Consider the following 25,574-nt stretch of genomic DNA (forward strand, 5'->3'; position numbering starts at 1 on the left):
GAGCATCCCCCCCCCCCCCCCCACCTGATTTTTCTGATCAGGGAGATTGCAGCTTGGTACAGTGCTGAAATGTCTCCCCCTAGTGGCAGAGAATTAGAAGTATAACCTGGAACTCAAACAGCAAAGGTTTACTCGAGGAGTTCTGGTATCTTAATATACGTGCATTCATATACTTTATGCTTTTTATCGAGTCTACAATTTTTGTAGAAGTTGGTTTGGACATCTTGAAGTAAAGCCTATGATGGGATGAAAAAAAAGCAAACAAAATGGGCTGTTTACTCATGAATGCATTCAGAGAAAGAGCATCTCAGACCAAATCCATTTGCACATTCACATGTCATTACATCTTTAAGTACAACTGCTCTTGTCAGAATGAATGTGCTCCATGTTAGTGAAAGAAAAACATTTATTTTGATTTTTTTATTTTATTTTTACATTAAACATGTTATATGGCCAACATACAAATCGAAGTTTGATTACAAAGTACAAGAAAAAAAAATAAACATGAAAATAATAAAATCATCGTATGTGTGATAAAATGACAAACATCTGTGAATGTGTCTGCAAAGAAAACAACATTTATTTTTTAAATTACATTTGCTCTCTGCAACCGTGCAGTCCTTTAATAATTTGAATAAGAATGTACAATCAGTAAATAAAGATAATAGTATTACTTGGCATTTTCCTCACTAATTATAGAGGTATTAAGAAAGCACCACATTTGTTGAGTAAGATCAGCAAGACGAAACAGTTTGGCAACATTTGCTCGCAACTGCGGCAGAAATCAAAGCGTTAACAAACGTAGATCATTTACAGCCAAACACTTGTCAAATTAGTGTTATTTTCACAAAATAACACCCCAGTATCACAGCAACAAAAGAAACAGCTGTAACTCCAATAATCACTTACAGCTTTTACATTGCAAGTTCAGTATAAGCTTGTTTTTATATAGATGAACAACTTCCACAGTCAGATGTTTTGACTACAATCATAAATTTAAGCTGCCCTACAAATTTAAAGAGCTGATAAGCTTATAAATGTACATTCAGGAACAAAAACAGAGTGGGAATTAGACTTGAACTGAAAATGAACAAGAACCAATCTCAAAAATCCATATTTTACCAGCTTCCCTCAGTGCTATTTCTGTAGTGCAACACTCTGATTATGATGCAGGTTGAATTTGGAGCCTGTGTTTGAGCTGCTGTTTTAAGTGCCATCGCTTGTGGATTTTTAACAAAGGTGTGTTTAGCGAGGTAAAGAAATAAGAAAATTATCTGTGAGCGGAACACAATAGAGCCACAATAACATCAAACTTGACTGGTTCATTTCATCATCATCATCTTATTTATCAGGACAAATAAATTACAAATATTTACACTTTAACCGCCTCAATAAAACGAATGGTATCGAGTGGGATGCTAATGCTAAATGGTGACTTCATATTCTGCAACCTTTTAACAGCTTTAAAACACATGTGAGATCTGTCTAATTTTAACATACCAAGCACTTGCAACGATTTGTTTTTAAGAATTAAAGAGGCTTCTGATGATTTCAGTGATCTCAGGTCATCATCAATAACCTCATTGGTGTCAGAACAGGCTGCAATATCTCTACACTGGTTTTTCTGTCCTGTCTGAACAGCATTCAATGGCACATTTAAATCATCTTTGAACATCAGCCACTAGAATTCTCTCCTTTTACCATCAGAGACTCTTTACTGCGTTTCCAACACAACCCTGCCTAACAATGAACGTTCCTTAGCTTGAAGAACGTCACAGTTCTCAGACAGAATGTAGCTTCTGTGTCGTTCCAATGTCATAAACGTTGATATTTTTACATTCTCCCCTTCCAAAGGTATTTGCCCCCACAGCAGCGTAAATGTTTGTCTTTCCCATGAACAAAGAAGCTACCGAAAGCAAAGCTCACGTTAGAAAGATGTAAGAAGCGGTGACAAGCCTTTTGAGGTAGCAGGTGGTTTTCAGTTGAGGAGGACTTCAGTAACAGGAAACGGTAAAATCACCCCTGATGTGTTAATCAACAAAATCATTTAGAGTCTTTTTTTTTTATCCAGTGAAAAATAAATGTTTTCAATAAACAACATTAATACGTATATACAGTATATGAATATATGGACAAAAACAGTATTGTTATGAAATTTGAAGATAGTTTGCATGAATCCGTGTTGCTAGATGGGGAGGGGGGTTTAGCTGGTTTAACTCTAAAGAGAGATGCTAATGGCACTTATGTGACTAACAGAATCCCAGAAACTAACAGAACAATGGCTGGGGGGCATAAGACCATGTGGGGTGCAGACGTACCTCTGTGAGAATAAACATGGTGGTACAACTTTGATTTTCATCCTGGAAGTGTGTCAAGGCTGAGTTTTAACTACACGCTCGCGTAATTAGCACCAATTTAATTGGAGTCGTTTCCAGTGTTGAAGGTAAAATGACTCGTATTCTGGACAGAATTTAAGATTTATTTTATCCAAACGTTCTGGTTAATTTGAGTAGTTGCACAGTCAAAGCTTCAGCTTCCCTCTCCCTCTGCTCTCTACATCTCTTTCTCTTTCTTGTTCTCCCGGGCGCCGCTCTTTAAGAAGTCACTCCTGAGGAGACGGTAAAACAGGACGATGTTCATGAGGGTCATGATGGCCAGGCCAACGCTTCCCAGAGTGTAGGCCACGAGTGGCACCTTGTCCCTATTCAGCACCAGCCAGCGGGTCATCCAGGCCAGCGTGTTGATGCGGAACACCACGTACGTGCCCAGGTTGACCATGCTGTTGACGCGGTACACGGTTCCCTTGGACATGTTGGACATGCGCAGGATCTGTCTGAGGTGGAGAAACACGGAGTTGATTTCCACCAACAGCGCCACCACGGCGAAGCCGATGTAGCGACGGGACAGCACAGAGAGGCCGAAACAGGTGATTGCCTAAAGAGGAGGAAAGTTAAAGCAGGTTAGGAGGGATCGGTGGCAGCCTCAGAGGCAGCTTTATCATCAGTTCCTGACAGACATGCTGCATCCAGCCGTTAGACCGGCTGCTAAACATCTTGGTTGCTTTTCTTCCACAAAAACATGCCTGACAGACTGTTTTTATATTTAAAAAACACATGGAGGCACTTGGTTGTGGCCAAGTAGAAAAAAAGATTCTCAACAGAAAGATATTCTTATAAAAGGACTTTTGACCTTTTTGTGGAACTTTCAGACTCTATATTACTGTTCAGATGATGACAAAGGGGTATAATTAAAAGAGGAGGGCTCTGTAAATAAAGAAATGACAAGGAATCGAAGAGGAATTTTACTAATTCTGTTAGGTCTTTAATGATTTTGTCGTCACATTATCTGTAGTTAGCGTCTAGGGAAGCAGCAGTCAATTAAATCCTTGTCATGGGGTTAATTAAATGACCAGCTTTGCACATAGATAGATTACCCCGTATACAGATGGTGGATTTGGCTTCCAAGGTTCAGACATGGATCAGAAAGGTGTAAAGGGGGAGTAACAGGGGCGGGGAGGTGAACGTCTGCATGTAAGGAGTTTAGAAATCTCAGGCCTCATGTCTGACCAGCCATGCTGATACCAGTCTGACCTCTGAGAAGGCTGCTGTTGGAAGAAAACACAGTAGAGTTTGGGCCATAACGTGTCATCTCAGACTCCAATCAGAACAATTTGGCCCAAATTCCACAAATCAAAAACCAGCAAATCCATCAGAACTGTCTCTCATGAGGTTGTTTTTTTTTACCATCCTCAAACAAGCTAATCTCAGAAGTATTACTTGTTATTTATAAATGTTGTCAAGTAAAACAATACGAAATAAATGGGAGATATGTTTAAATGGAAAATGAAAGCCACAAAACAGGGGCCGAGTCTTTCTGGCATCTCTCCACTAGAGAGCAGAAACGTACCGCCGGAGAACTTGACCTAAAGGGCAACTATCTGCTGACATATGGGGTCGGGGTGAAAGGTGAGTGCTGCAGCTTTACACGCTTACAGCAGCTGTGTTCTTAGTGCAAAATGTGGATGACAGATGTGTGTTGATACCAAAACATGGTGCTCGGCTGGTGCCCAACAGGAGCCGACACCCACTGAAACCACCATCACCAGCTTCAGTGCACATTTAGATGCATAAAAGCTCAACAAATACACTCAATTTTTATGCTAGTAACTACTAAATTGTTTGTTCTTTAAAAACAAACCAAAAAAATCCACACTCAAATATGCTCAGATCATGGGATGCACTGAGGTTTGACAATGAATCATCAACCAGTTGCAAAAGGGTCTTGTGTGTTTGCTCGAGGTCACAGGATGCATACAGAGACAGTTATTCACCTGCCAATCGGCTGCAAGTTTCTTTAATAATTTCCTCTACTTTCATCAAAGAGTAAATAAAACCTTTGGAACTATGTAGACAGAGCGGTGACCAACTGCCCTGGCAGCATTCACTATCACTTGCACTTACATATTAATACCTAGGAAAGGTATTTCAAACGTCACATGGACTAAAACTGATCATCAGATCTGAGCCAGTCACCTTCTAAATAAACTCCCGCGTGTAGCTGAAAGGTAAAACCAGAAACAACTAACACAAAAACTGTTCTAAAAAGTCTAAACTTGCTGTCAAGTGTTTGTATACAGTATATGGTGTGTTTCAGCAATTAAAGCAACAGCTTTTAGTTCCCTACAGTCAATATATTTAATTGAAGCAGCACTGCTGTTTTTGAATACATTTCATGAGAAATGAGGACAGGACCTTAAAGGTGACATAAGTGGTAAAAACAATTCAATCTGTGGCTTTAAGCCAAGCACAGAAGGACTTTATTTGTTGTGCGAGGACATAGAGTCACACTGCAAATGATAAAGTCCACCAACTTTACGGTCATCTTTAATTTAACCTGAACTGCAAACTCTCGACTTCTTGTGTTTTCTGCTTTTGCTTGAATGTTTTACTGAACATGTCCTTTATTGCCATTAGAGCTGCTCTTTTGAGAGTGTTTATGGGGATTCGACCTTCTATATTGTTCATATCTAATCTCCACCCTCGTTACATCATGGCTATATAAGGAGCAATAAAGCCAAAGCCGCCTCTTTGCATCCACAGACAATAAAAGCAAAATACAGTTTGTGCAAGAGCTGCAGGTGACGGCGAACGCTGGACGTTACGAATCCGGGTCTGTTATCAGAAGACTATGAGTCTGTAAGAATCAGCAGCCAACCAGGCAGCAGCGGCAGGCCATAGGTCATGCGGAGAGAGGCCACCATGGGTCACCCATTAAAGACAGGCGTCAGAACCCGCAGCCTGTAGTGGTGTCAGCGCTCTGAGCAGACAGGGCTCACAGTAATCCCCCCACCAGGTTCAGAATCTACCCAGCGATTGCAATGATTCAGCATTAACTGGGTTTTACCCCGACGTGCTGCTGGGCGCTGCCACATACAGTCGCACCTGGCGAACGACTAGAATGACATGATATTTGAAAGGATATAACATGTTACAGCTGGAGGTTTGATGATATCATAACAGTAGGATGAATGGAGGACTGTGAATCGCTCTCACATTAGCAGAAATTTCTACTGGTGGGGGGTTGGACTAAGAGGCTTGCTAACCTTAGGACTGTATACACATTAACCCAGGAGCAACTACTATAAAAGAAAATAGTGGGTGTGTGTTTGTTTCTTCCTGTTCTCCCAATGGGCTCAATTAGATGTTCTAAACTCTTGAGGAGAGACCTCTATTTCCCACCTTGGGAACACGGGGGGGGAGGACAGTTGGATAAACAGAGAGACAAACATGCAGGACCTTCATCCCACATCCAGAGAGGGTCAGATGAGGGTCATTTCAACTTTAAACACAAACCCAAATATATCAGTATGCTCATTAGTTTAATTTACATCTGTTTAAAATGCATTATTTTGAATTGATCCCTCAGTATGTAATAACCTGTCTTTCTGGAACAATTACGCAAAGCGGCTCTGCTACTCAATTCAGTAAATTTACATTGATCACAAAACTCTAGCACATATCCATACATCCTGCTCACACACCCCTGATGTCAGCTCAGCTTTATATAACAGCTTTGTCTCAGTTCAACTCAATCATTGTGCTCTTTTTAAGTTGTAAAAGGAACACACATTAGTCTGGAATGTGACGTCAGACCAGTTTCCTCACCTTCAACTGTGAAGATCCGGGACTTGGAGGACAATTAATTTGAGAGCTAGACTGCAAAAATCTCTGGCGACAATGAGAATGTGATGATAAATGTGAAATTAGAAATAAATTGTTAAATGATAAAACAAACTGCTGTGGGCTAAAGAAAGAAAGACAAATAGAGGGTGTAGCAACCTGTGACACTTTGTTATACCTGTTTTATAGTGAATGAATAAAGCCCTCATTGCATTATCTCAATTCATCTGAACACAATATAATCACCCGGAAAATTATATTTTGGTTTTGATGGATAATTACAGTGTAATTTAAAGAGAAACCTCTGCCTAATCTCTGTAAGCAAATCAGAATCCAGCCTTCCATATCAGTGCTTGAGCCCTAAACGTCAAACAGGAAACAAGAGTTTCATGGACATGCCCTAACTTTACACTGCAGTCGGAACATTTTCAGAACTTTTCTGGATAAATAAGTATGAAAAAGGAATATTCTCTAAAACTATAATCATGCTTCTCACTTCATCTGTATTCAGTATTTATTAAAGGCAGTGCTCCTTTCCGTCCTTTAGCGGTCGACGCCCTTGCCTCCAGCGTCGCCACCCAACAGGACTAAAGTGGCGTCGAACAACAATGCGACCTTTCAAGCCGCGTGAAGGCACAGATGACGTATCAAACCGACGTCACAGAAAACAGAATTTACAAATTAAACACCGACGATGCCTGAACAGCAAGTGACGACTACGAGTGCATCACACGTCCACCCGCGGCCATTGGAGAGTAAACAGAAAGAACATCCAATCATTATCCGGGCAAAGTCCAAGCTAACACACTTCTGCTCTTAAGATCAATATGTGACCATTAGCCCAAACATGCATTATTGACCGGGCAGTGCTTCCTTGATACAGGTCATAAAGGATGAGGAAATTACCAAGCAGATCTAATGGAGAGGAAACTAATAGGAAGCTCAACAAGGTGTCCATCATCTAGTCAAGGTTGGACCAGCAGCGCAGTGGTAATCAAATGGAAACGCAAAAGATCTGAAATAATTTCACGCACACCAACACCCACACGCCGTCATCAGGTGGTCATAACTCCCGTCACACGACCCGTCTTAAACGATATCAGCTGACAGCAGCACAGAGGGACAGTTCAGCGCCTCCCTGACACACATCTGGTCAGATGTTCACTTGAAACGCTCAAATGCAATTAGCTGTGACCGAGCACGTCAATACCAGAAGAAAGGACAGGAACTCTTTAAAATACAAGCATGAGGCGTCTTCTAGAAGTCCAGGATGTTTATTGGCAGCAACTCCTTTTGGTGATGTGGAGATATTTGGCTTGTTTATCTTTCACAGTATAACGCAGAGAAATGGATTGTCTGTCTGTCTGTCTGGTGTGAATCAATGTCCCCAAACCGTAGTGTTGCAGCTCTGCAGACAAACACACTCCAAGTGCAGAGCAACATTCATGTTACATTTGACAGAAAGCTGAAGAGCTGGTCCATCAGGCTACGATCATCAATGTGTCAGTCAACCATCTCGCCCCTTAGCCTAACATGCTAAATGTGATGCTGCAGAGCAGCATGGTTGCACACCCGCGCCCATGCTGCCTTTGGAGTCATACGTAAGTACTCTGGTATTCCCCACACTGGCTGGGTCTCAGCCAGCGTCTTCTGTTTGTTTTACCGTTGACCAGGAGGCAGGTAGGTGTGTCGCGGAGGGAAAACAAAGAGAGATTGACAAATCACTGTTGAGCTGCTGAACAACAGATGCCTCCATGAGAAGCAACGCTCCAAATGTGAACACGTCACACCTTTTCTGGTTTCGGGGGAACTCCTTCTTTTCAAGCTTCTTTAGATAACAAAGCTTGAGCTGTGTGAATGTGAATGTGAAAACAAACGTCCCTTTTCTGCTGATTGCCAGCACCAGGAGGGAGCCAGCAGGCGTCACACTTTATTTCCACTTTGCTCTCATCCCTTGAATTTCAGTATCAAAGCCTTCATGGACTTTAAATGATTTTAAATTAAAATTCTAAACACACTCTGACCAGCGTAAAGACACAAGGCTTTTATTCAGGTCTTTTTTCAAATGCAAGGAAATTGTTACTTTTCACTGCTAACCCACAGCTACATGTGGTAAATAAAAGCAGGGAGTTTTATTCACCCATATTTAAATAATGGGGGAAGAAAAACAAAAATAGACGGCAAATTCTTTCACTACTGCACAGCTAAAACCACAAGGGGGGAACAAAATCCACAAAAACAAGATATAATATTACTGGGTGACTGTGGCTCTTATTGGTTGGTAGCCATGTGAGGGGGTGTTACGAGCAGCTGAGGGTAGGTGTATGGAAGTGGGGGAGGGGGAAATGTTTTGCAGTCTAGCAAGGGTGGGAGGGTGAACAAGGCAACGTGTGTGATGTATAGAATGGAGCTTCCACATTCACAGAAGTGTCTCTGGAGCCCGAGGTTCATGCGGAGACCAGATGTCTGAAAATCCACAGACCAAGTGTGTGTGTGTGTGTGTGTGTGTGTGTGTGTGTGTGTGTGTGTGTTGTGTGTGTGTGTGTGCGTGTGTGTGCGTGTGTGTGTGTGTGTGTGTGTGTGTGTGTGTGTGTGTGTGTGGTGTTGGGGTATCCCAGGGCCTCCTGCCAACAAAAGGAGACTCCTGCAAAACATACCCAAGCCTAGCACCAAGTAACACTAATATTGTAAAGCATCATTCCAGGCCTGTCTGTCTGTCATCGCTGTAGCTGCAGCAGGAACTTTCTGTGGGACCCACAAATTTAGATCCAAGATGTTTTCCGCCAGAAAAGCGCCAGCTTAAGAGCTAAATATTTCCGTATGGAACCATTTCGCGCTGTATTTTACAGAGCGTTCCTCATTGCACCCAATGTGTTAACTTGTGTTTCATTGTACCTAAATTGCATTTTCTTGTATTTCAGTCACTGTTTTTTCTTTAAGACTGGGGACCTAGTTATCACACAGTTGCTTTTCTTGATATTAAATCTGAGTGACACATAGATGGAAATTAGCCCTTGAAAGTGACTTTTATGGTATGACAACTAAATAATAACCAAAAGTGACTTGAATTACTGAATGAAAATTAAATGAAAATGACATTCTGTGTTACATTACATTGACCCAAATAGAAGCAGAATGTACTTCAAGGAATAAGTGAGGCAATAAAAGACAATGTGAGAAGCCAAACAATGCCAGACAGGATAATCTAGTTCTAACATATCTTTCGAGCAACATGGTGTAACAGCCGAGACAATGTGGCAGCTAAAAAGGCTCTTCCTGCTTCTAAAAGAAGCCCAGTCTCATAGTTTGTCTCACAAACATCCACTCTAAAGAGGTAGAAAAGTGACTACTGCTGGAAATGAAAGGGCATTAAATATGAGTGTGGGATCAGTTCAGAGGACATCCTTCAACATCAGGGGTAGAGCTTCACCGGCAGAGCAAACAGCAAAAGCACCAGCATACTGAGATGTCCCTGAGGCCATGCTAACATCAGGAACCACAACAAACATTCAACTAAGAATCCTTTAAAATATCTGAAATTGTGGCACACTGTCTTCATCAAGGTGCATTTGCAGGAGAACCCTGGTGTGGGCCCAAACAGTCCCTCCGGTCAACCAAGTGAACTTTCAGAAGTGAACCAAACCAAATGAAGGTGTGAAATTTTCAGGCATTCACTGCTCGACTGAAGAGGGTTCCTGGAACTATCCTGGTATGAAAGTGCCCAAACAAGAGGAACCTTGGAGATAGGCAGAGTAAAAATGCTCAGATAGGTTCCACCCCCGCCTGCATCAGAACAGTAATCACACAAATTCAGGCAACAAGTGGAATTCCAGCCAACAAACTGTGTGTGCGAAGTCATGGGTTGCCCATCAAGGCCTGACATAAAGTAGATTGGCAACAGGGAATTGTTAGATATTATTCAGTGTCCTGTAGTTCACCATGCAGGTTAGAGCGGACAGTGTGGAAGTGTCATTAATGCTACAAAGCTTTTGAGAAAGTAACTTTAACTTTCCATTGGCAGTAAAAAGATTGATTACTTCAATTATACAGCCGTGGATATTTAATGCTCTAAGTAGCACAGTCTGCATCTAATCACAAAGCGGAGCGTCACATGCATCCTGAAGGACCACGTGTGATCAGACCTTACTCCCCCCGTGAACATAAACACATACAGTACGATGCACTTTATGGCCACTGTTGGTTATTGGGGGCGATTGTGAGATAGGTGGGGTTGTTAAAGGAAGTAAATAGGTGTCAACTGGACTGTGTTTCTTCTCTGTGAAGATGTTTTGCTTTCTATCCAGAAGGCTTCTTCAGTTCAAGTGAATGTGTTGTTATTTTACAAGACTGGACAGACTTGTTCGTCAAAAAAAAAGATCTTGTCAAACTACTATTCAGACAAATGAAGTATTATTTTACAGTTTCACACAGAAACTCATCATCAGATTCAGCTTTGACATGCTGAGAATAGTAAAAGTATGTTTCTTTTCCTAACAGTTAATCACAGTGATTTTGAGACACCATCTCTGCAAAGCTGCTGCAAGCATTTTAAAACAGAAGAATTGATGCAATCAATAATCTATAGGGGGTGCAGATAAAAAGGATCTAATGTTATCTAATTACATTAGCAAGTTTATTCACTCTAAAACTCCTGCTGGTAAAAGGGGATCATCCCACATATTTAAACACACTCTTTGGCAGACAGAATGAAAATTCTGCATTACAATAAACTAAGATCATGTCCGACTCCATTATTTCAGTGGTCCCCAGACAAAACACCAGCATATAATGCTGGAAGAATGCAACCACGTGTGGGCAAGACCGCCTCCAAACAGGGGTCCAGGAGTTTAGATCGCAGATGTGTTGTGAACAGAGTCACTTGTGCACTCGCTACAGGGGTGTGTGTGTGTGTGTGTGTGTGTGTGTGTGAGTGAGTGAGTGAGTGAGTGAGTGAGTGAGTGAGTGAGAGAGAGAGAGAGAGAGAGAGAGAGAGAGAGAGAGAGAGAGAGAGAGAGAGAGAGAGCTAACATATGTCAGGATCCAGGCAGGCGCATGTGTACATATGAAGAGCACATGATAGGGGAGCAGAACCGATTAGGAGCAGTGTGGATTCCATCATAAGTGAGCTTTGGCTTGTGATTTCCTCAATGCTAACTGAATTTCAGCTGATCAGAGCGGAAAGAAACATTAGTACAGACAAATGCAGCCTACCCTTTCTTTCCAGATTTTATACTCACTATTTCCAAGAGTTTGGAGCAGTGAAGGCAAGTTAAGCATTCACACATAAAGGGTAAATTTAACTCTTTGTTATCTCCTCAGAACAAACAAACCTATTTCAGGCAGGACTTCCTGTTTTTCCAAAGGAAGCATGAGGTTGTGGCTGACAAGATCCGACCGGCGGCTGTTCAAGAGTTGCTCTTAGCCTCTCTGTAATCTGGCCTGAACTCCACCATTGAATGGAATCCTTGGCGCTACTTCTCTTGGCCCTCAACAGGGATGAGCAACAGGTTTGCTCAACAGAGGTAAAACTGTTAACAGTGTATTTACATGTTCGCCTCAATGAAACACCCCTTACAAAAGCTTTTATGTGCATTAGTAATAATGACAAAGGTAGATAGCGACGCACAGTGAATTAGCCTTTGAAGGAAAGAAGACATGGACTGGAGCTTTCGGACTCATGACTGCAGACATGACAAAAGGAGGGCAGTTACACGCAGTGTGTTTCATCTCAACAGATAATTTAGTTGACTGAGACACACAGACAAGTTTGCATGTTTGAATCAAGAGAAGAAACTCTTTCCCACTCTCTAAAGTATCCAGCAGGCTCAAACCACAGCATCTATTCGTGAGGATGACAGGAGGCCAAGGAGGAAAAACACAAGGCCTTACTCTTGTTAGACCACCAATATGAATGGTTTTTATGCAGCATGATTGAAACAATGGTTTCAGCTAGCACGAACAAAAGATAACAGGTAACTGATTCCAAACAAGACAAAAACACTTTCAGTGGAATGGAATGTTATGCTATCAGACAATTCCTGCAGCCCCCAAGTATGCGAGTAGCTCCAAATTCATATGTCACAGATAGAACTCATTTATTTTTAGATTTTGAGTAAAATATTATTAGTAATACAATTAAAGAAAGGTTTAATCTGTTTCCTTCACAAAGAACAGACTTGTTTTATCTGTGCTTATATTGTGAGTTTCTTCTCATCTTAGACCACTCAGTGTCCTTTTCATTGGTGTGTATTCACCCAGTCACACATAATTCCACACATGCAAACATCTGTATTAGTTTTCTGCATGATCTATTTACTGTGACCTCTTAATAGCTTGAAAAACAGACAAGTCACAGTTGTCCCATCCCTGACTCTGTGGAAGCACACCAAAAAGAGAAAGAAAGGAAAAAAATAGTGACGTATCAGGTTAGCCGAGCTTGGCAACAGGCAGACGGACCTCTCTTGGATGTAGGTCACACAGTGAGAAACAGAAAGCGTTTTATCGGAACGTTATTTCAGATCGCTCTGGGTCGTTAACTTTGATTGGTTTTAAAACAAAAAAGAGGAAAAAAGTGAGGGGGTTTAGTGGAACTGACATACTCTTCCATTACGAAAGTGTTTGCATGGGAGCTCCCCTGCTGAGGGTCAATATGTTCTGAGGATGACTGCCTTTGATGGTTTTCAACTGTGGGAGGGAGGGTGGCAGTGGTGTGTGGGAAGGTGTCAAAGGCAGACTGGAATGATTGGTTCTCTTTGCTCCACTCTCACTTGTTCTTTGTGTCGTGAGAAGAATGATTTGTCTTTCCCGTGCCTTCATCTGTGACAGGTGAATTAAGGTTGTGTTGCACTTGTTGACCCAAGTCAAGCCTTCGGAGTCTCCAACGGAATCAGATGCAAAGATATACGAGAGACCTACCACCACATGATGAAATAGAAGTTCCCAGGACTGGCTCACTTTCTGGTTCAAGAGCATGTCGAAGAAGTCATAGATGAAGTAACCTGTGGAGACAAACCACATTCATCACATTGTCATCTTTAAGGTTGGGAATGTATTCAGAGGCCATAACGCGACACATTTAAGTGACAATAAAGGCCTTGGGTGTAACAAGTGTGTCAAGTGGACCCTGCTTCCATGACGACCACAACCGAGTTGCGTCTTGGCGGCCCTATTCATATCTGCCGATCCCGCCCCTTTCCTACCACGAGTATCCATGGTGACAGCTATTCAAAATGTAGAAAAAATAATGAAGCCTTAAGGATCAGGACAAGGGGTTGCCTTGGAGCCCGGGGGTCGGATTAAAATAGGATCCGTCCTCATTATGGTGGGAAAGTTGACACCAGAAACGGTCAGTGTAGTCAAATGTTTACATTCTTCTATTAGTATGAATTACTTGTCTTGGACTATGAGTGAGAAGAAATGGTCACAAAATCTGGATATCATGTAGACCCTTAATATTTCCCTGAATTTAGCAATGGCTGAATCTGATGTATGTGATGTAATTACATAGACACTCCAATTTCTCAACATGACCGAAACAAATTAGCATATTAATGAATTTAGAAAGCAAACCACAGCCGACAGCGGCCAATTTTCTTTACACTAATAAAAGCCTGACATAAAGAACAAAGACTCCCGAGAGTGGTTTTGTTTGTGGAACTTACATTTCGGTTCTTAAAAGGGTGGGTATATGTGGCAAAATAAGGATATTCTTTCAGTATGAGCAAAATAAGAGTGATGTTCGATGGTAGCGGCCCCATCTCCCTAGGCAGTTTCCTGTCCAATGTATTTTTTAATCCAATATATTTATTAATCCACCTATTTTGGGGGCAAGTTCACCATATGAATTGAGAAATTACCATAACAACACAAAAACATACGAATATGTATGTTTGTCCGATATAATGACGAGCGGCTGACCTCTGGTCAGGTTTTGCCCATTGAATCCGACTAACACATCTGACCTCAGCCTTGGGTTTCTGTTTGAACCGTTTTTTTGCCGGACAGAAGAAAACACATCTCACTTCCTTTAGCCACAGTGTTTTCATTTGAAAGTGTGGATGCGAGTGTGGAGCCGCTGGGCTGCAGGGATAGCAACCACGATGGGTCCAGATACGGTGCCTGCTGTGTTTTACTGACTCTCCACAGGAAGCAAAGAGGAGATACAGTGAAACCATTGCACAACAGTCATTGGCCTATTTATGTGAACAAGGCTTGTCTTTATAAACTCAGACAAACACTTCTGGCTGTCAGGAAGTGGCTGCTATAAAGTATATATGTAGTAGACTCAGGTATGAGGCAAGGTTTCAGTTTTAATTTGTTTCTACCAGTCGAAAACTTTAACACACAGACCATTATTACTGACATATTTTACAAATAAATGACCAAATTCGTGTGGAGAAAGTATATTTCAACCCTACATTACACCGAGGTCTGACAACAACATTTCTGAGCTGGGAGGGTTCCGGAGTGGCTTTGTCTGGTTTTTCAAAAGAAAACCTTTCTGTTGGAGTCGGATACCGACATTGACCACTTGAGTTCATGGTCACTTATTCCTGCAGAGGCTGGTTTGGTGATATCACACCAGTGAACGAGGTTACGTCTGTGCCTCGGACCGATAATAATGCCTCTCATTGACCATCATACTGATGCTGCTCTGAGGGCTGGACTCCCTGAAAGAATGTAAAGCATCCTGGGAATCCTCACGGAGCCCATCTCGGGTTGACAGAACTCCATTAATGGGTGGATTTAGGAGGATTAATAGGCAATTAGTCAATCGGAAATGTTTGAAAATGTAAAAAAGAAAAATCTTTGTAATCTCAACAAATTTAATCTCCTCCACAACCTATAAACAACATAATACCTAATAGATTTTCTGTAAAACTCACTTTTATGGTTCAGAAGGAAACGCATGCACAAGTACAAAGGTTTGTTGATGTTTGTGGATTATGAAATGCCCATTGACATGCAAGTGTCACATCCACCATTTAACATCGCAACAGCCTGAGAGAATGCAGAACCCACCTGTTACACCCCATCTCCCAAAGCATGTTCCCATCGACTGTTTTTTTTTCTTTTTCTAAATTCGATTGTTGTTAATGCACTAATTTGGGGAAAGGGGGGGTAACTTGTTTGCAGCATTTAAAACTTACAGTAAATTTGTAACCATCTCACCCTTTCTGCAGTTATAGAAAGACTTTTGTTTGACTGAGTGCTTTTATCATATTTTGTCCAATAGATGAGCACCCAAGGAGAGGCATTACTGTGTTTTGGGGGATTTTATTATAAACTGTACCACTCAAGGGTATGCTGACCAATTTGTCTTCAGAAGAAGGGCATACTAGATTTTTTTTTTCTGTCCAATAGATGTTTATACAAAGAGACACTTAACCTGCAAAGCTAAATTGCTGCTACTCACCGATGGAAAAGGACACCAATGCATGAGAAAAAACAGAGTAAGTTTCTATCAAATCTTCGGCCATCTGAGGATGGAGGAAAAAGCTGTGGGGGGAAAGAACAAACCTGATTAAGTAATTTAAGGGAAAAAGTTCTTACTTTTCTTCTCTTTTAACCGTCATTTTAATATGATATTAAAAAGATCAGCTGCTTCCCTGTCATACAGTTCATTTTACACCACGTGATATTTTGAATTCTGGAAAAAGCACAGCCCAACAAACGCCTGTCAAAAGTTCCCCCAAGGAGGGGAAACTATGCTTGCAATCAAAATTATATGCACATAAAACAGAAGAAAACTACGTGTGAAAGACGGTAACTTACCAAAGCACTGCCCATACTGCTGTGATAGAACTGTGCACGAATGATGCAGAAATATTTCTCCATTTCCACGCATTCCTGCCGGCACTCACGGGCATGGAGACTTTACTAACCCCATAATTGACAAGTCTAAAAAATACGACGGAGCACCCAGTCGTTAAAACCACAGAACTCAACTCCATCGCTGAAATATGTTCGAAAAAAAGAAATAATCCGCAGGTCACCGCCGCCTCACCGAGCGCTGTTATTACTGAACGATGCAATTATTTAATTCCCATAGAGCTAATTCGGATCCTCAACGCGACGAACCCTTCGGACCTGGGTGTAATTGTTGACGACGGCAATAAAAAAATCACGTTTGCATACGTAGTCCAGATGATTTGTACACATTCGCTTGTCAGACGCGGTTATTGTCTATGGAGAGAAGGCGTGGACGAGTCGATCCCCACTGACAGAAATTTTCTGGCGTTTTCGTTCGGAGAAGATCACGTGGACAATCGCCGAGACCGCAGGTAAAGCAGGTAGGTGCGTGTGTGTGCTCGTGCGGCAATAGTGTGCGTGAAGCCTTGACAACAGTTGTGAAACCAGTGTTGTAAAACCCTCGCTTGTGTAACTTTTTGACATCAACGGAAACCCAACAGCAGCTCCTCCCCCTCCTACTACAAAGGGGCGTGGTCAAACCCCACGTTTCATGCGTTGCGTTGCGTTCGAGTGCTGTTGATAATTGCCTTTTTACAATCACGGTAAATTTAATGTTGGTTGGTTGATTTCTTAGGACGTCGTTCTGGTCAATTTCATTGTAAAAGTTATCTGCAGGGACATAATCTGCATTTAAAGGTCTGGATTTTCATGGATTTGTGGAAGTTCATTTCGTTCATTTCAGAAAGTCTATAAAGCCAATGTCAACAGGCTTTGCTAGCAATCGCTATTATATGTTGTTACTGGGGGAAAAAATTGCCTCGTCAATGACTACTGAAATATTTGGTCTCGCAGCGCCACCATCAGGTTAATTCTTGCGGCATAGGTTCAGAGTTGAAACAGCCTCCACTTCACTATGACTCTTATCAGAATTATATCATAAGCATACTGACGTGTCAAAAACAAAATCACAAAAGCGTTACGAACAAATGATTTCCAGGATTACATCAAATTTTTTTGCCAGTCAATGATGCAAATGAAAAAGTATTGTTATTCTTTAAATTTCTATTTTTATTTGCGGATTTAATGGGGTGACGGGGAAGGGTGTGAAGTGACATTGTCTCCAGTAGATAACGCCCTAGCCAAGCCCTGTGTCTCCAAGCCGACCACAACGGTCAAAAACAAACAATTCTAAAATGTCAATGAAAAGATAGACTCCATTGCTTGATCAATTGTGCACTTTTTTATGTATTTCCATTGAATTATGCACCAAACATTAACATGGATAACAAACCCATCCGTTTAAGCAATGTAATTAATGATACACCAGAGAAACATTTCTGGATCATTTGAAATCCCACCTTGACTCAACAGGGTTGAGCAAATCAAAACAAAAAATAAATCTTGACTTTGACATTTTAACAAACATCAGTCATTCTTGTACAAATATATTGAGTTTGAGCAGATTAAAAATAAAAACATTAGTAATAGAAAAGATGTTCTTGGTCAAGCTGCAGTTTCCTGCTCCTGAAACAATTTTGATTGTAAAAGATGCTATATAGATAAAGATTGATTTGATTTTGATTTGATTTGATTACAGTTATCATTATTCTCATTTCATTGGTCCTTTCTGGTGATGGTAACTTTTCTTTTCTTTCTTTTTTTTAACACAAGGGTCCAAATTATTATTGTTTTCCCTCACTCATCTCAGCATCTGCTCTCTTAGCAGATATGGAACAATCTGACATCAGAGCAGAATCCTCTAAGTTTCCAATCTTCCCCAGATAACTTTCACTGAAGGACTGTTTGAACCCATTCAAACTCATATTGAGTGTTCCAGCTGAACCTTATCTAGCTTTATGTTTGACCTTTACTCATCAAGCCAGTAATATACTTAACATCCTGGTGTGGCGATCAGGTCACAATAAAGGGACTGGGACAGTAGTGTCCTTCCTAAATGGTGATATCAACTGCACCACACCACAATCTGTTTCTGGTACTTTAAGGCCGTTTGCCACATTTTAAATTGAGAAAAGTGAGCAGAATAATAAATTATTTATACTGATCAAACAGTAAGTTACATGAGACAGTAATTATTGTCATTTCATTGTCATTGGCCTTTTCTTGTTTTCTGGTGACAAAAATTTAAGTTATTCTTCATAGTTAATCTTGACCCAACTTGGGTTTGACGTGTTGTGTGCAGAGTATCTAGTAACGAAATACAAAGCAATAATGAAACATCCAGCTAATTTCCCCCCATATTGTGACTTAGACCAGAAATAAATACCTTCAGTAAGTCTGTCTGCATCTGTATTTGCTGCTCTTGTCTTCAATCAGAGAAAGACTATGATCCCAAGTAGAGTCAAGAAGAGGAGATCGACCATTGAACGGAAAGACAAACCAACAAACACAGGCTGTCACGTAATATTAGGAGTTTTCCCTAGTTTTTTCCCTCTCCCCCTCCCCTTCTGTTCCTCTGTGTTTCCCTTGTCTGTCTGTTTCCAGGCTGGGCAGAACTGCTTCCTGGTTCATTCCCATCACGCGATCTACACACCTGCAACTCATCCCCAGATAATCATCTACACCGGCCTCCTGTTTTAAAAGACTGGTCCACGCTTCTATCTTTGCCAATTCGTTGTTCAATCCTCAGATGCCTGTTCGAGCCAGCCAGCCTACTCCAATGAAGAGTTTTTCAGCTTTGAGCTCTTTGTAGGATTCTGCTGCCACCTTTTCAGTAAAGTCTAGAATGGTCAATCTACTCGGTCCTGCATGTGTCTGCTTTTTGGGGTTCAGTTTGTGTCTGCCACTCCTAACACATAAACTTGCTCCAGGAGGAAAAAAAAACTGTCATGAAGATCAAAAGTATAATATTGGATTTAGAGCAGCCAATGATAGTGACCTTGGCTCTCAGAAACATTCAGGTCAGATGGGTGAGGGCATTACATGCTTCCACATCAAGAAATAAAATCTAAAGCAGCTGAAAGACAGATACATGGATAAACTAACTTCTTACAGTAGATGATTTGCCATTTTAGCTAACAGTAACAGTTCCTCTCTTGGAAGTGTTGCCATTGACACTTTTAAATTGTCTCCAACATAATCCTTGTGTAAAAACTGGAGGCTGACAGAGGAAACTTCCTCTGCATTCAAATATCATTCAATGTGTTTACTGATGTGTGACCAGAAATACTTTCACTCATCATCTACCTATTTCAGATTTTTGTGAGAAAAGATCTGTAGCGTATTGCTCTTTTAACTAAGTTTCCTTTCGCACGTAAATCCCTGGTCCTGCTGCTGTGTGCCTATTCTTTGTTCTGCACTATGACCATACTCTCTCCATCGGTTTCATCCCTCATCGGCTACATTCGGCTATATTCGGAAGTGGGCGGCCCTCGTGGCGAACACGCGGTACGGCCAACTGTCTGTCACGTGACCTGCCAGGTCAGGTTCGGCGGAGCCAGTCTCTGTTTTGTCCTTGAGTGTTGCAGAAGAAAGGATCCGCCTGAGCTGTAGGTGCATCATTTTATCATTTAAAAAGGGGGAAAAGAAAAAGGTAAGCCCAGTTTACATGTATTGAGTAATGGTTTTAATTTTGGTCTTTAAGAAAAGGTTTGCATGGAAGGTGGACACTTGTTCCACATTATTCCTCCCTTTCTTCAATCTCTGTTATGTCGAATGAAATCAACGTAATTGTATTTGAAGACAGTCAACGCCGGAGTAAAGGTTTATGTTTCTGGTCTTATTTGCTTTATTTTGTCTTGAAGGTTGTTGACATTTATTGGAGAAATAAACATGTTAACATGCATTCCAAAATTTTCTGTCAGAAAGGAGAGTCACATGACATTTTTATCACAATGCTAATAATAATGTTATGTACATATGCAATCTTGTAAAGTTCTCTTGTCACACAACACTGCTATTTTCTATTATTAAATACGATTTAGGAATGGATCAATACCATCAACCAGCTGAAGAGGAGGACGAGTTGACTGAGATGGTTTGTCAGGAAACAGACCTAAAGGATGGACAGTGAGTCTGTACTTACTGAACAAATGCTGATACGTATGAATAGCTTCAACATTGAAACCAGAGTTCACAGAAACAAATTACTGGTTACAATGCAGTCTTCCGCAACAACGCTTGGGTCCATGTCGGTATTACAATTTATGTATGTTATTCATGTTATGTGCTAAACATTCAGTGCATCTCTACTAAATTAATTGAGTAATATGGTGTGCATGGAGTGATGTAGCGACCCCACCCAAACCAGATGGTCATTTTCCAATGTCTTTACGTTACAGCATAATCATTAGAAGCAGATAGTTTGGTGTGTAGTTGTGGCTAATCAGTTGTCACCTCTTCTGCAGCGGCTTTTATAACCTCATTTATATTTGGGAGTATTTTTGTCACCACATCATTCTGTGTTCAGGATGAAGGAAGTAATGGTGGGAGAAAAGAAGGTGCTGCTTGTCTGTAGCCAGGGTCAATACAGTGCCATTGGAAGCCAGTGTTCTCATTATAATGCACCTCTGGTGAAAGGTAAACCATCTGTTATTTGAACTATGATGTTTTGTTGTTATGTTTATTAGTGTTGACTTATAGTGTGCCTCAACCCAGGAACATTGGTCGGCCAGAGAGTGAGGTGTCCTTTTCATGGTGCTTGTTTTAATGTCAGAACGGGGGATATTGAGGAGTATCCTGGTCTGGATTCTCTGCCTACTTACAAGGTAAAAAGACAAAGTTCTACCTAAGTTAAATGTGGTTTGAGAGGCTTTACTGTCATGTGATTGACATTGCTTGGTCGAACCTATACATTTAGGCTTGAAAACTGATGGACATAACACTGAAACCTGTTTCTTGCTGTTGCCTGAGTTCCTTCAACAATTTGTGCTATTGCATACTTTTTTGATATTACAGGTCAAAGTTGAAAATGGCATGGTCTATGTCACCGTCAATAAACATGTAAGTTCGGGCAAGTTCTCCAGATAAAATAAAACTCTTGTTTTTTTGTCTTTTGAGTTTGAAACATTGGCTTGTTTTCCTCAGGCTCTCAAGTTGACTAAAAGGGTGAAGGAGATGTGCAGTAGAATAGCAGACATCAAACACACCATTCTCCTGATAGGAGGAGGTAACAAAAAATGAATTATCCATGATCTGATACATGTTATTTCCTGAATGCATCAATTGAAAAATTAATAATGTCTGATTTAAGGCCCGGCTGCCCTCGTTTGTGCTGAAACGCTGCGGCAGACCTGCTACGAAGGTCGGATCATCATGGTGACACGAGACGCCCTGCCTCCCTTTGACAAACCCAAACTGAGTAAAGTAAGGACAGAGGAGAAACATACACGCATGTGTGTTTCTGTTTGACCATTGTCACAGCGGCGTTAGGATATTTTGTCTGAAGTGATCTTTTTCAGAGGTGAGACGTTTGAAAGGTCACTGCTTTATTCAGGCACTCCATCTGGACAGGAGCAGCATTCTCCTCCGCTCAGCTGACTTTTATCAGCAGTATGGTATCGAGGTGTGGACAGAGAAAGAGGTGAGGAAAACAAAGACTTTGTCTTGCTGAAAAAAACATTTGTTTAAAAACGTTCTTTGCAGGTCATTTCGGTAAACACAGTCAACAAGGCGGTAAAGATGATTGATGGAACCTGGCTGAACTATGACCAGCTTCTCATCGCAACTGGCTGCAGGTTGAAGTTGAAATATCATTTTAGGAAGTCAAAGAAAGATTTTATTTAAATACGCCTCGATGCCTTTTGTAAAGGGTCAGATAAAAGTCAGTGTTAACAGGAAATGTGTGTAAAGCCTGCTTTTTACTTTCACCGTTGCCATTTTAATGACACACTGGAACAAAAGTACAAGTTTTATGTTAATCCCAGTAGAAATTAACATGTAAACCTCCATGGCATATTCTGCTCATACCATTGTAGTATGTACCATGTGACCCTTCTCCATGACTTAAACCCTGGAGGATTGGGACATGGGGCCCGACTTGCCGAACACATGTACTAAATTGGGGAGGATGAAAAAAGAAAGCAATTGAAGCAGGCGCGGAGAGGAAAAAAACAAGGAATGTTCTGATTTGCTATGATCCCATGATGACAGTGGCTTGTGTTCATATTTTTGCTTTGTTCACAGAGCTCGGCCTCTCAGCTGCCCTGGTTGGGACCTTAAGGGAGTAAAGTTACTGCAGACTCACGATGACGCCAATGAGATTCACTCATCCTGTCAGGGACAAAATGCTGTCATAATTGGAGCTTCTTTTATCGGTTAATATCTTTAAAGAACAACAAAGCATAAATCTTAATCTTTAAATATACATAATAATATTGAAAATGAACTCAACAGGTATGGAGGTAGCTTCCTACTTGTCAAACAAAGCAGCCAGTGTGACTGTGGTTGGCACCAGCTCATACCCGTTTCAAAAATCTCTGGGTTCAGAAATCGGCAAGATGTGCATGGAAGTAAGGAACGAGGTTGGCTGTTGTGTGACCTTTTGTTTGATGAGGTATTTTTAAACTTTTTCTTTTATCAGATGTTTGAAGAGCAAAACGTCAAGTTCTACATGAATGATGGAGTCACAGAAATCAGGGGCAACAGTGGAAAGGTAGTACTCTTCATTTAATGTTTTACTCTGTTCCTGTACAAACAAGTGTTTTAACTGTTTTTTTTTTTCAAATGTCCCCAAAAATTCATGCACATTCAATCAAAATATTTCCAATGTTTGTCTCTAGTATATGCTCATATTTTGTATTTTTTTGGGAAAATTAGGCTACTATCCCTCAGACTGGAATTGTGCTGCACTGAACCTGAAATACTTATTATACCTCTTGTGCACATCCATCCCTAAATGATTGACATGTTTTAGGTGAAGGAGGTGGTCCTGAAGAGCGGTACAATCCTGGAGGCTGATGTAGTTGTCGCAGGAATTGGTAATATCATTACTATTGAGACTGTCCTCTTTCTCTTTCCCTGCTTTGGACACCCAGAAGGACATTGTTTGGGGTCATTTGAAGGTTTCTTTCTTACATATCTGCATTGGTGTTTGTACAAGAGTTTTCTTTGCCTTACACTCCTGCAGTTCTGTTTGTTTACCTTCAGTCAGATCTCTCTACAAACCCTTTTTGTTTGAAACTAATGCAGCAACCATTTTTTTTAACAAGAGTTTCTTTTTTTTGTATTCATTGAATCTCAGAACATTTTTGTCTTTATGTGTTTTTCAGGCGTAATCCCCAATACTGACTTCTTAATCGGCAGCAAACTGGAAGTTGATTCAAGGAAAACTTTGGTTGTTGACAAGGTGACCTGTGCTGACAATTAAACTACTTAACATTATTATAACATTAATTTAAACCATTTTTCCCCTGAGAAGTGTTTTACAAAGTCCCCTTTCTAAATTTTATGTTGCACAAGGAGTTTAAAGTCAGCTTTCTATTATCAAACATTCTATATTTAACCAATTTTATGAAGCTTGTATTTTCTGATTCTAATCTCTAACTGAGTAGTAGCTCAACTGGTCAGACTGGTTCAGTGTTGGGAGTGTATGCAGTGAAAAGAGTAAAGATATATTTACTTGAAACGCTTACTTTGTTGTTCAAATTAGATCAATGTTATATAAGAACTTGTTCCTCCTTACTGGAGGGGAGTCTTTAAATGCTAAATATGTTACCAAACACATTTTTTCATTAAATTTGAAAAAAAAAAAAAAAAAGTCTGCCTGAGTTTGTAGCACAAATTTTCCTGTAACTACAGTTCATGTTGATTATGTTCATTAAAAGGCTTTGCTTTCTTCACAGTTCATGAAGACTAATGTACCGGATATTTTTAGTGCTGGAGATGTGACATCTTTCCCTCTAAGCATTTGTGGAGATAAAATGGTCAACATTGGACACTGGCAAATGTCACAGGCTCAAGGTATGATTCTGGGAAATTCGCTATTTTATTTTAACTGGTCCAAAACCTGGGTTCAACTCACAATAAACGACGAGTTAACATGTTTTTTGAAATCTTAGGAAGAGTTGCAGCATTAAATATGCTGAAGAAACCAACAGAATTCCAGTCTGTTCCTTTCTTTTGGACTGTTTTGCTTGGGAAGAGTATCAGATACACAGGTAAAATGTTTAATGAAGATAAAAAAAATCATTATATCAGAGTTATCCTGACTCACTTCAAGTCTAATATTTTCATTAATTTAATCATTAAAGGCTATGGAGAAGGGTACACAGAAATAATATATAAAGGAAGCATCCAAGAAAGGAAATTCCTGGCATTTTACATAAAGTAGGAATTTTACATTTAGTATTCTCCATAAACATACCTGGATATAAAGTCATTTGTAGTAAATTTGTCCTTCGTTAAAAGGGAAGAGAAGGTTGTGGCCGCAGCCAGTCTGATGTTCGACCCTGCGGTGGCTCGTCTTGCAGAACTGATGGCTTCTGGTCAGACCATAACAAAGACCCAGGCTCAGTGAGTGAACTCTGCAAACTCAATGATTACTTTAGTCACAAGGAGGACAAACCATAAACAAACACAAAACAACATTAAAGTCATCTGAATATTATTCTCTGACCCATGTAATGCAAGCATCTTATTAAGTGTGAGAAAGTGAGGCTGAGGTTTCTTTTTTATTTCCTTGTGTGTTCAGAGCTCCTGATCTGGCCTGGCTGCTGATGTGAGCATGTTGTCTCTTGTTGTCTCCTGGGCCTGTTGTCTCCAGCCACAACCACTCCAGAGTCCAGATAGCAGTGACCAGAGTCACCGCCTTTTCAGTCACTGTCCCTCTCAAAGAATTCAAACATGCCAAATTGGATTGCTCCATTTATCTCCTCAGGGACCAAACCTGACCACTGCTGTTCCTCACATCACTGTTGCTATAGCAACATGAAAGCTGTATTGGATTTACACTTTGTGCTCTTAATGACGTTGCTGATCTCAGTTCAGATATACTTTAAGTTTTGGTTTTGTGCTCATCATATACAAAATATATACAATATTCCTTTGTACTTATTTTCATGATTTCAGTCATGTCATGACATTCAGTCATCCATCACAACACTGTTTACATGCCTTTAACTCTGCAAAGATGAATGTTGGTAATCCAATACCCTTGCTTTAATTTATAATAAATACTTAGAATTATATTCTCCTGTATTTTATCAGGTTTACTTGTCTTTTCTTTTTAAAGAAGGGGCTTTTTTTATAAGACTACAAATCAATTGTTATTGTTCAGTCTATTAAAATGTTATTTGATTGTTCAGCTGCTCCTCCTGGAATAGCCAGTTCTCCTTTGCAGGGTTGTGGGGAGCCAGTGTGCTCAGCCTTTGTAAATGGGTTAAGGTGCCAGAATTGTCAGTTAATGCAAGTTTCTAAAAAAAAAAAAACGACATCCTTCAATTCAAAATGGTAATGTATATATTTTCTAAAAGACTGATTTCAAACTCCACATTGGATTTTTATATTATCCTTGCAAGCAATGCATGG

The 25,574-nt window shown here is 40.5% G+C and overlaps 2 protein-coding genes across 2 annotated transcripts; one reads left to right on the forward strand and one right to left on the reverse strand.

The window, feature by feature from the left end:
* Positions 1 to 388: 388 nt before the first annotated feature.
* On the reverse strand, positions 389 to 16,585 carry tlcd2 (TLC domain containing 2). Its single transcript, XM_057049699.1, has 4 exons — positions 15,954 to 16,585; positions 15,595 to 15,677; positions 13,095 to 13,177; positions 389 to 2,934 (listed from the first exon to the last, which is right to left on the reverse strand). Exons 1-4 carry the CDS (start codon positions 16,130 to 16,132, stop codon positions 2,554 to 2,556), a joined length of 726 nt encoding a protein of 241 aa, XP_056905679.1. The 5' UTR covers positions 16,133 to 16,585; the 3' UTR covers positions 389 to 2,553.
* A 2,623-nt stretch (positions 16,586 to 19,208) lies between these two features.
* On the forward strand, positions 19,209 to 25,487 carry aifm4 (apoptosis inducing factor mitochondria associated 4). The gene is made up of 19 exons (XM_057049698.1): positions 19,209 to 19,641; positions 20,033 to 20,117; positions 20,518 to 20,627; positions 20,706 to 20,815; positions 21,006 to 21,050; positions 21,135 to 21,216; positions 21,301 to 21,413; positions 21,544 to 21,630; positions 21,693 to 21,784; positions 22,233 to 22,363; positions 22,443 to 22,558; positions 22,630 to 22,701; positions 22,963 to 23,026; positions 23,318 to 23,394; positions 23,891 to 24,008; positions 24,107 to 24,205; positions 24,299 to 24,374; positions 24,456 to 24,560; positions 24,739 to 25,487. The coding sequence occupies exons 2-19, from the start codon at positions 20,035 to 20,037 to the stop codon at positions 24,767 to 24,769; spliced, it is 1,611 nt and encodes a 536-aa protein (XP_056905678.1). The 5' UTR covers positions 19,209 to 19,641; positions 20,033 to 20,034; the 3' UTR covers positions 24,770 to 25,487.
* The last annotated feature ends 87 nt before the right edge of the window (positions 25,488 to 25,574 follow it).

This window comes from Takifugu flavidus, chromosome 12 (assembly GCF_003711565.1).
Source record: "Takifugu flavidus isolate HTHZ2018 chromosome 12, ASM371156v2, whole genome shotgun sequence".
Taxonomy (NCBI): Eukaryota; Metazoa; Chordata; class Actinopteri; order Tetraodontiformes; family Tetraodontidae; genus Takifugu; species Takifugu flavidus.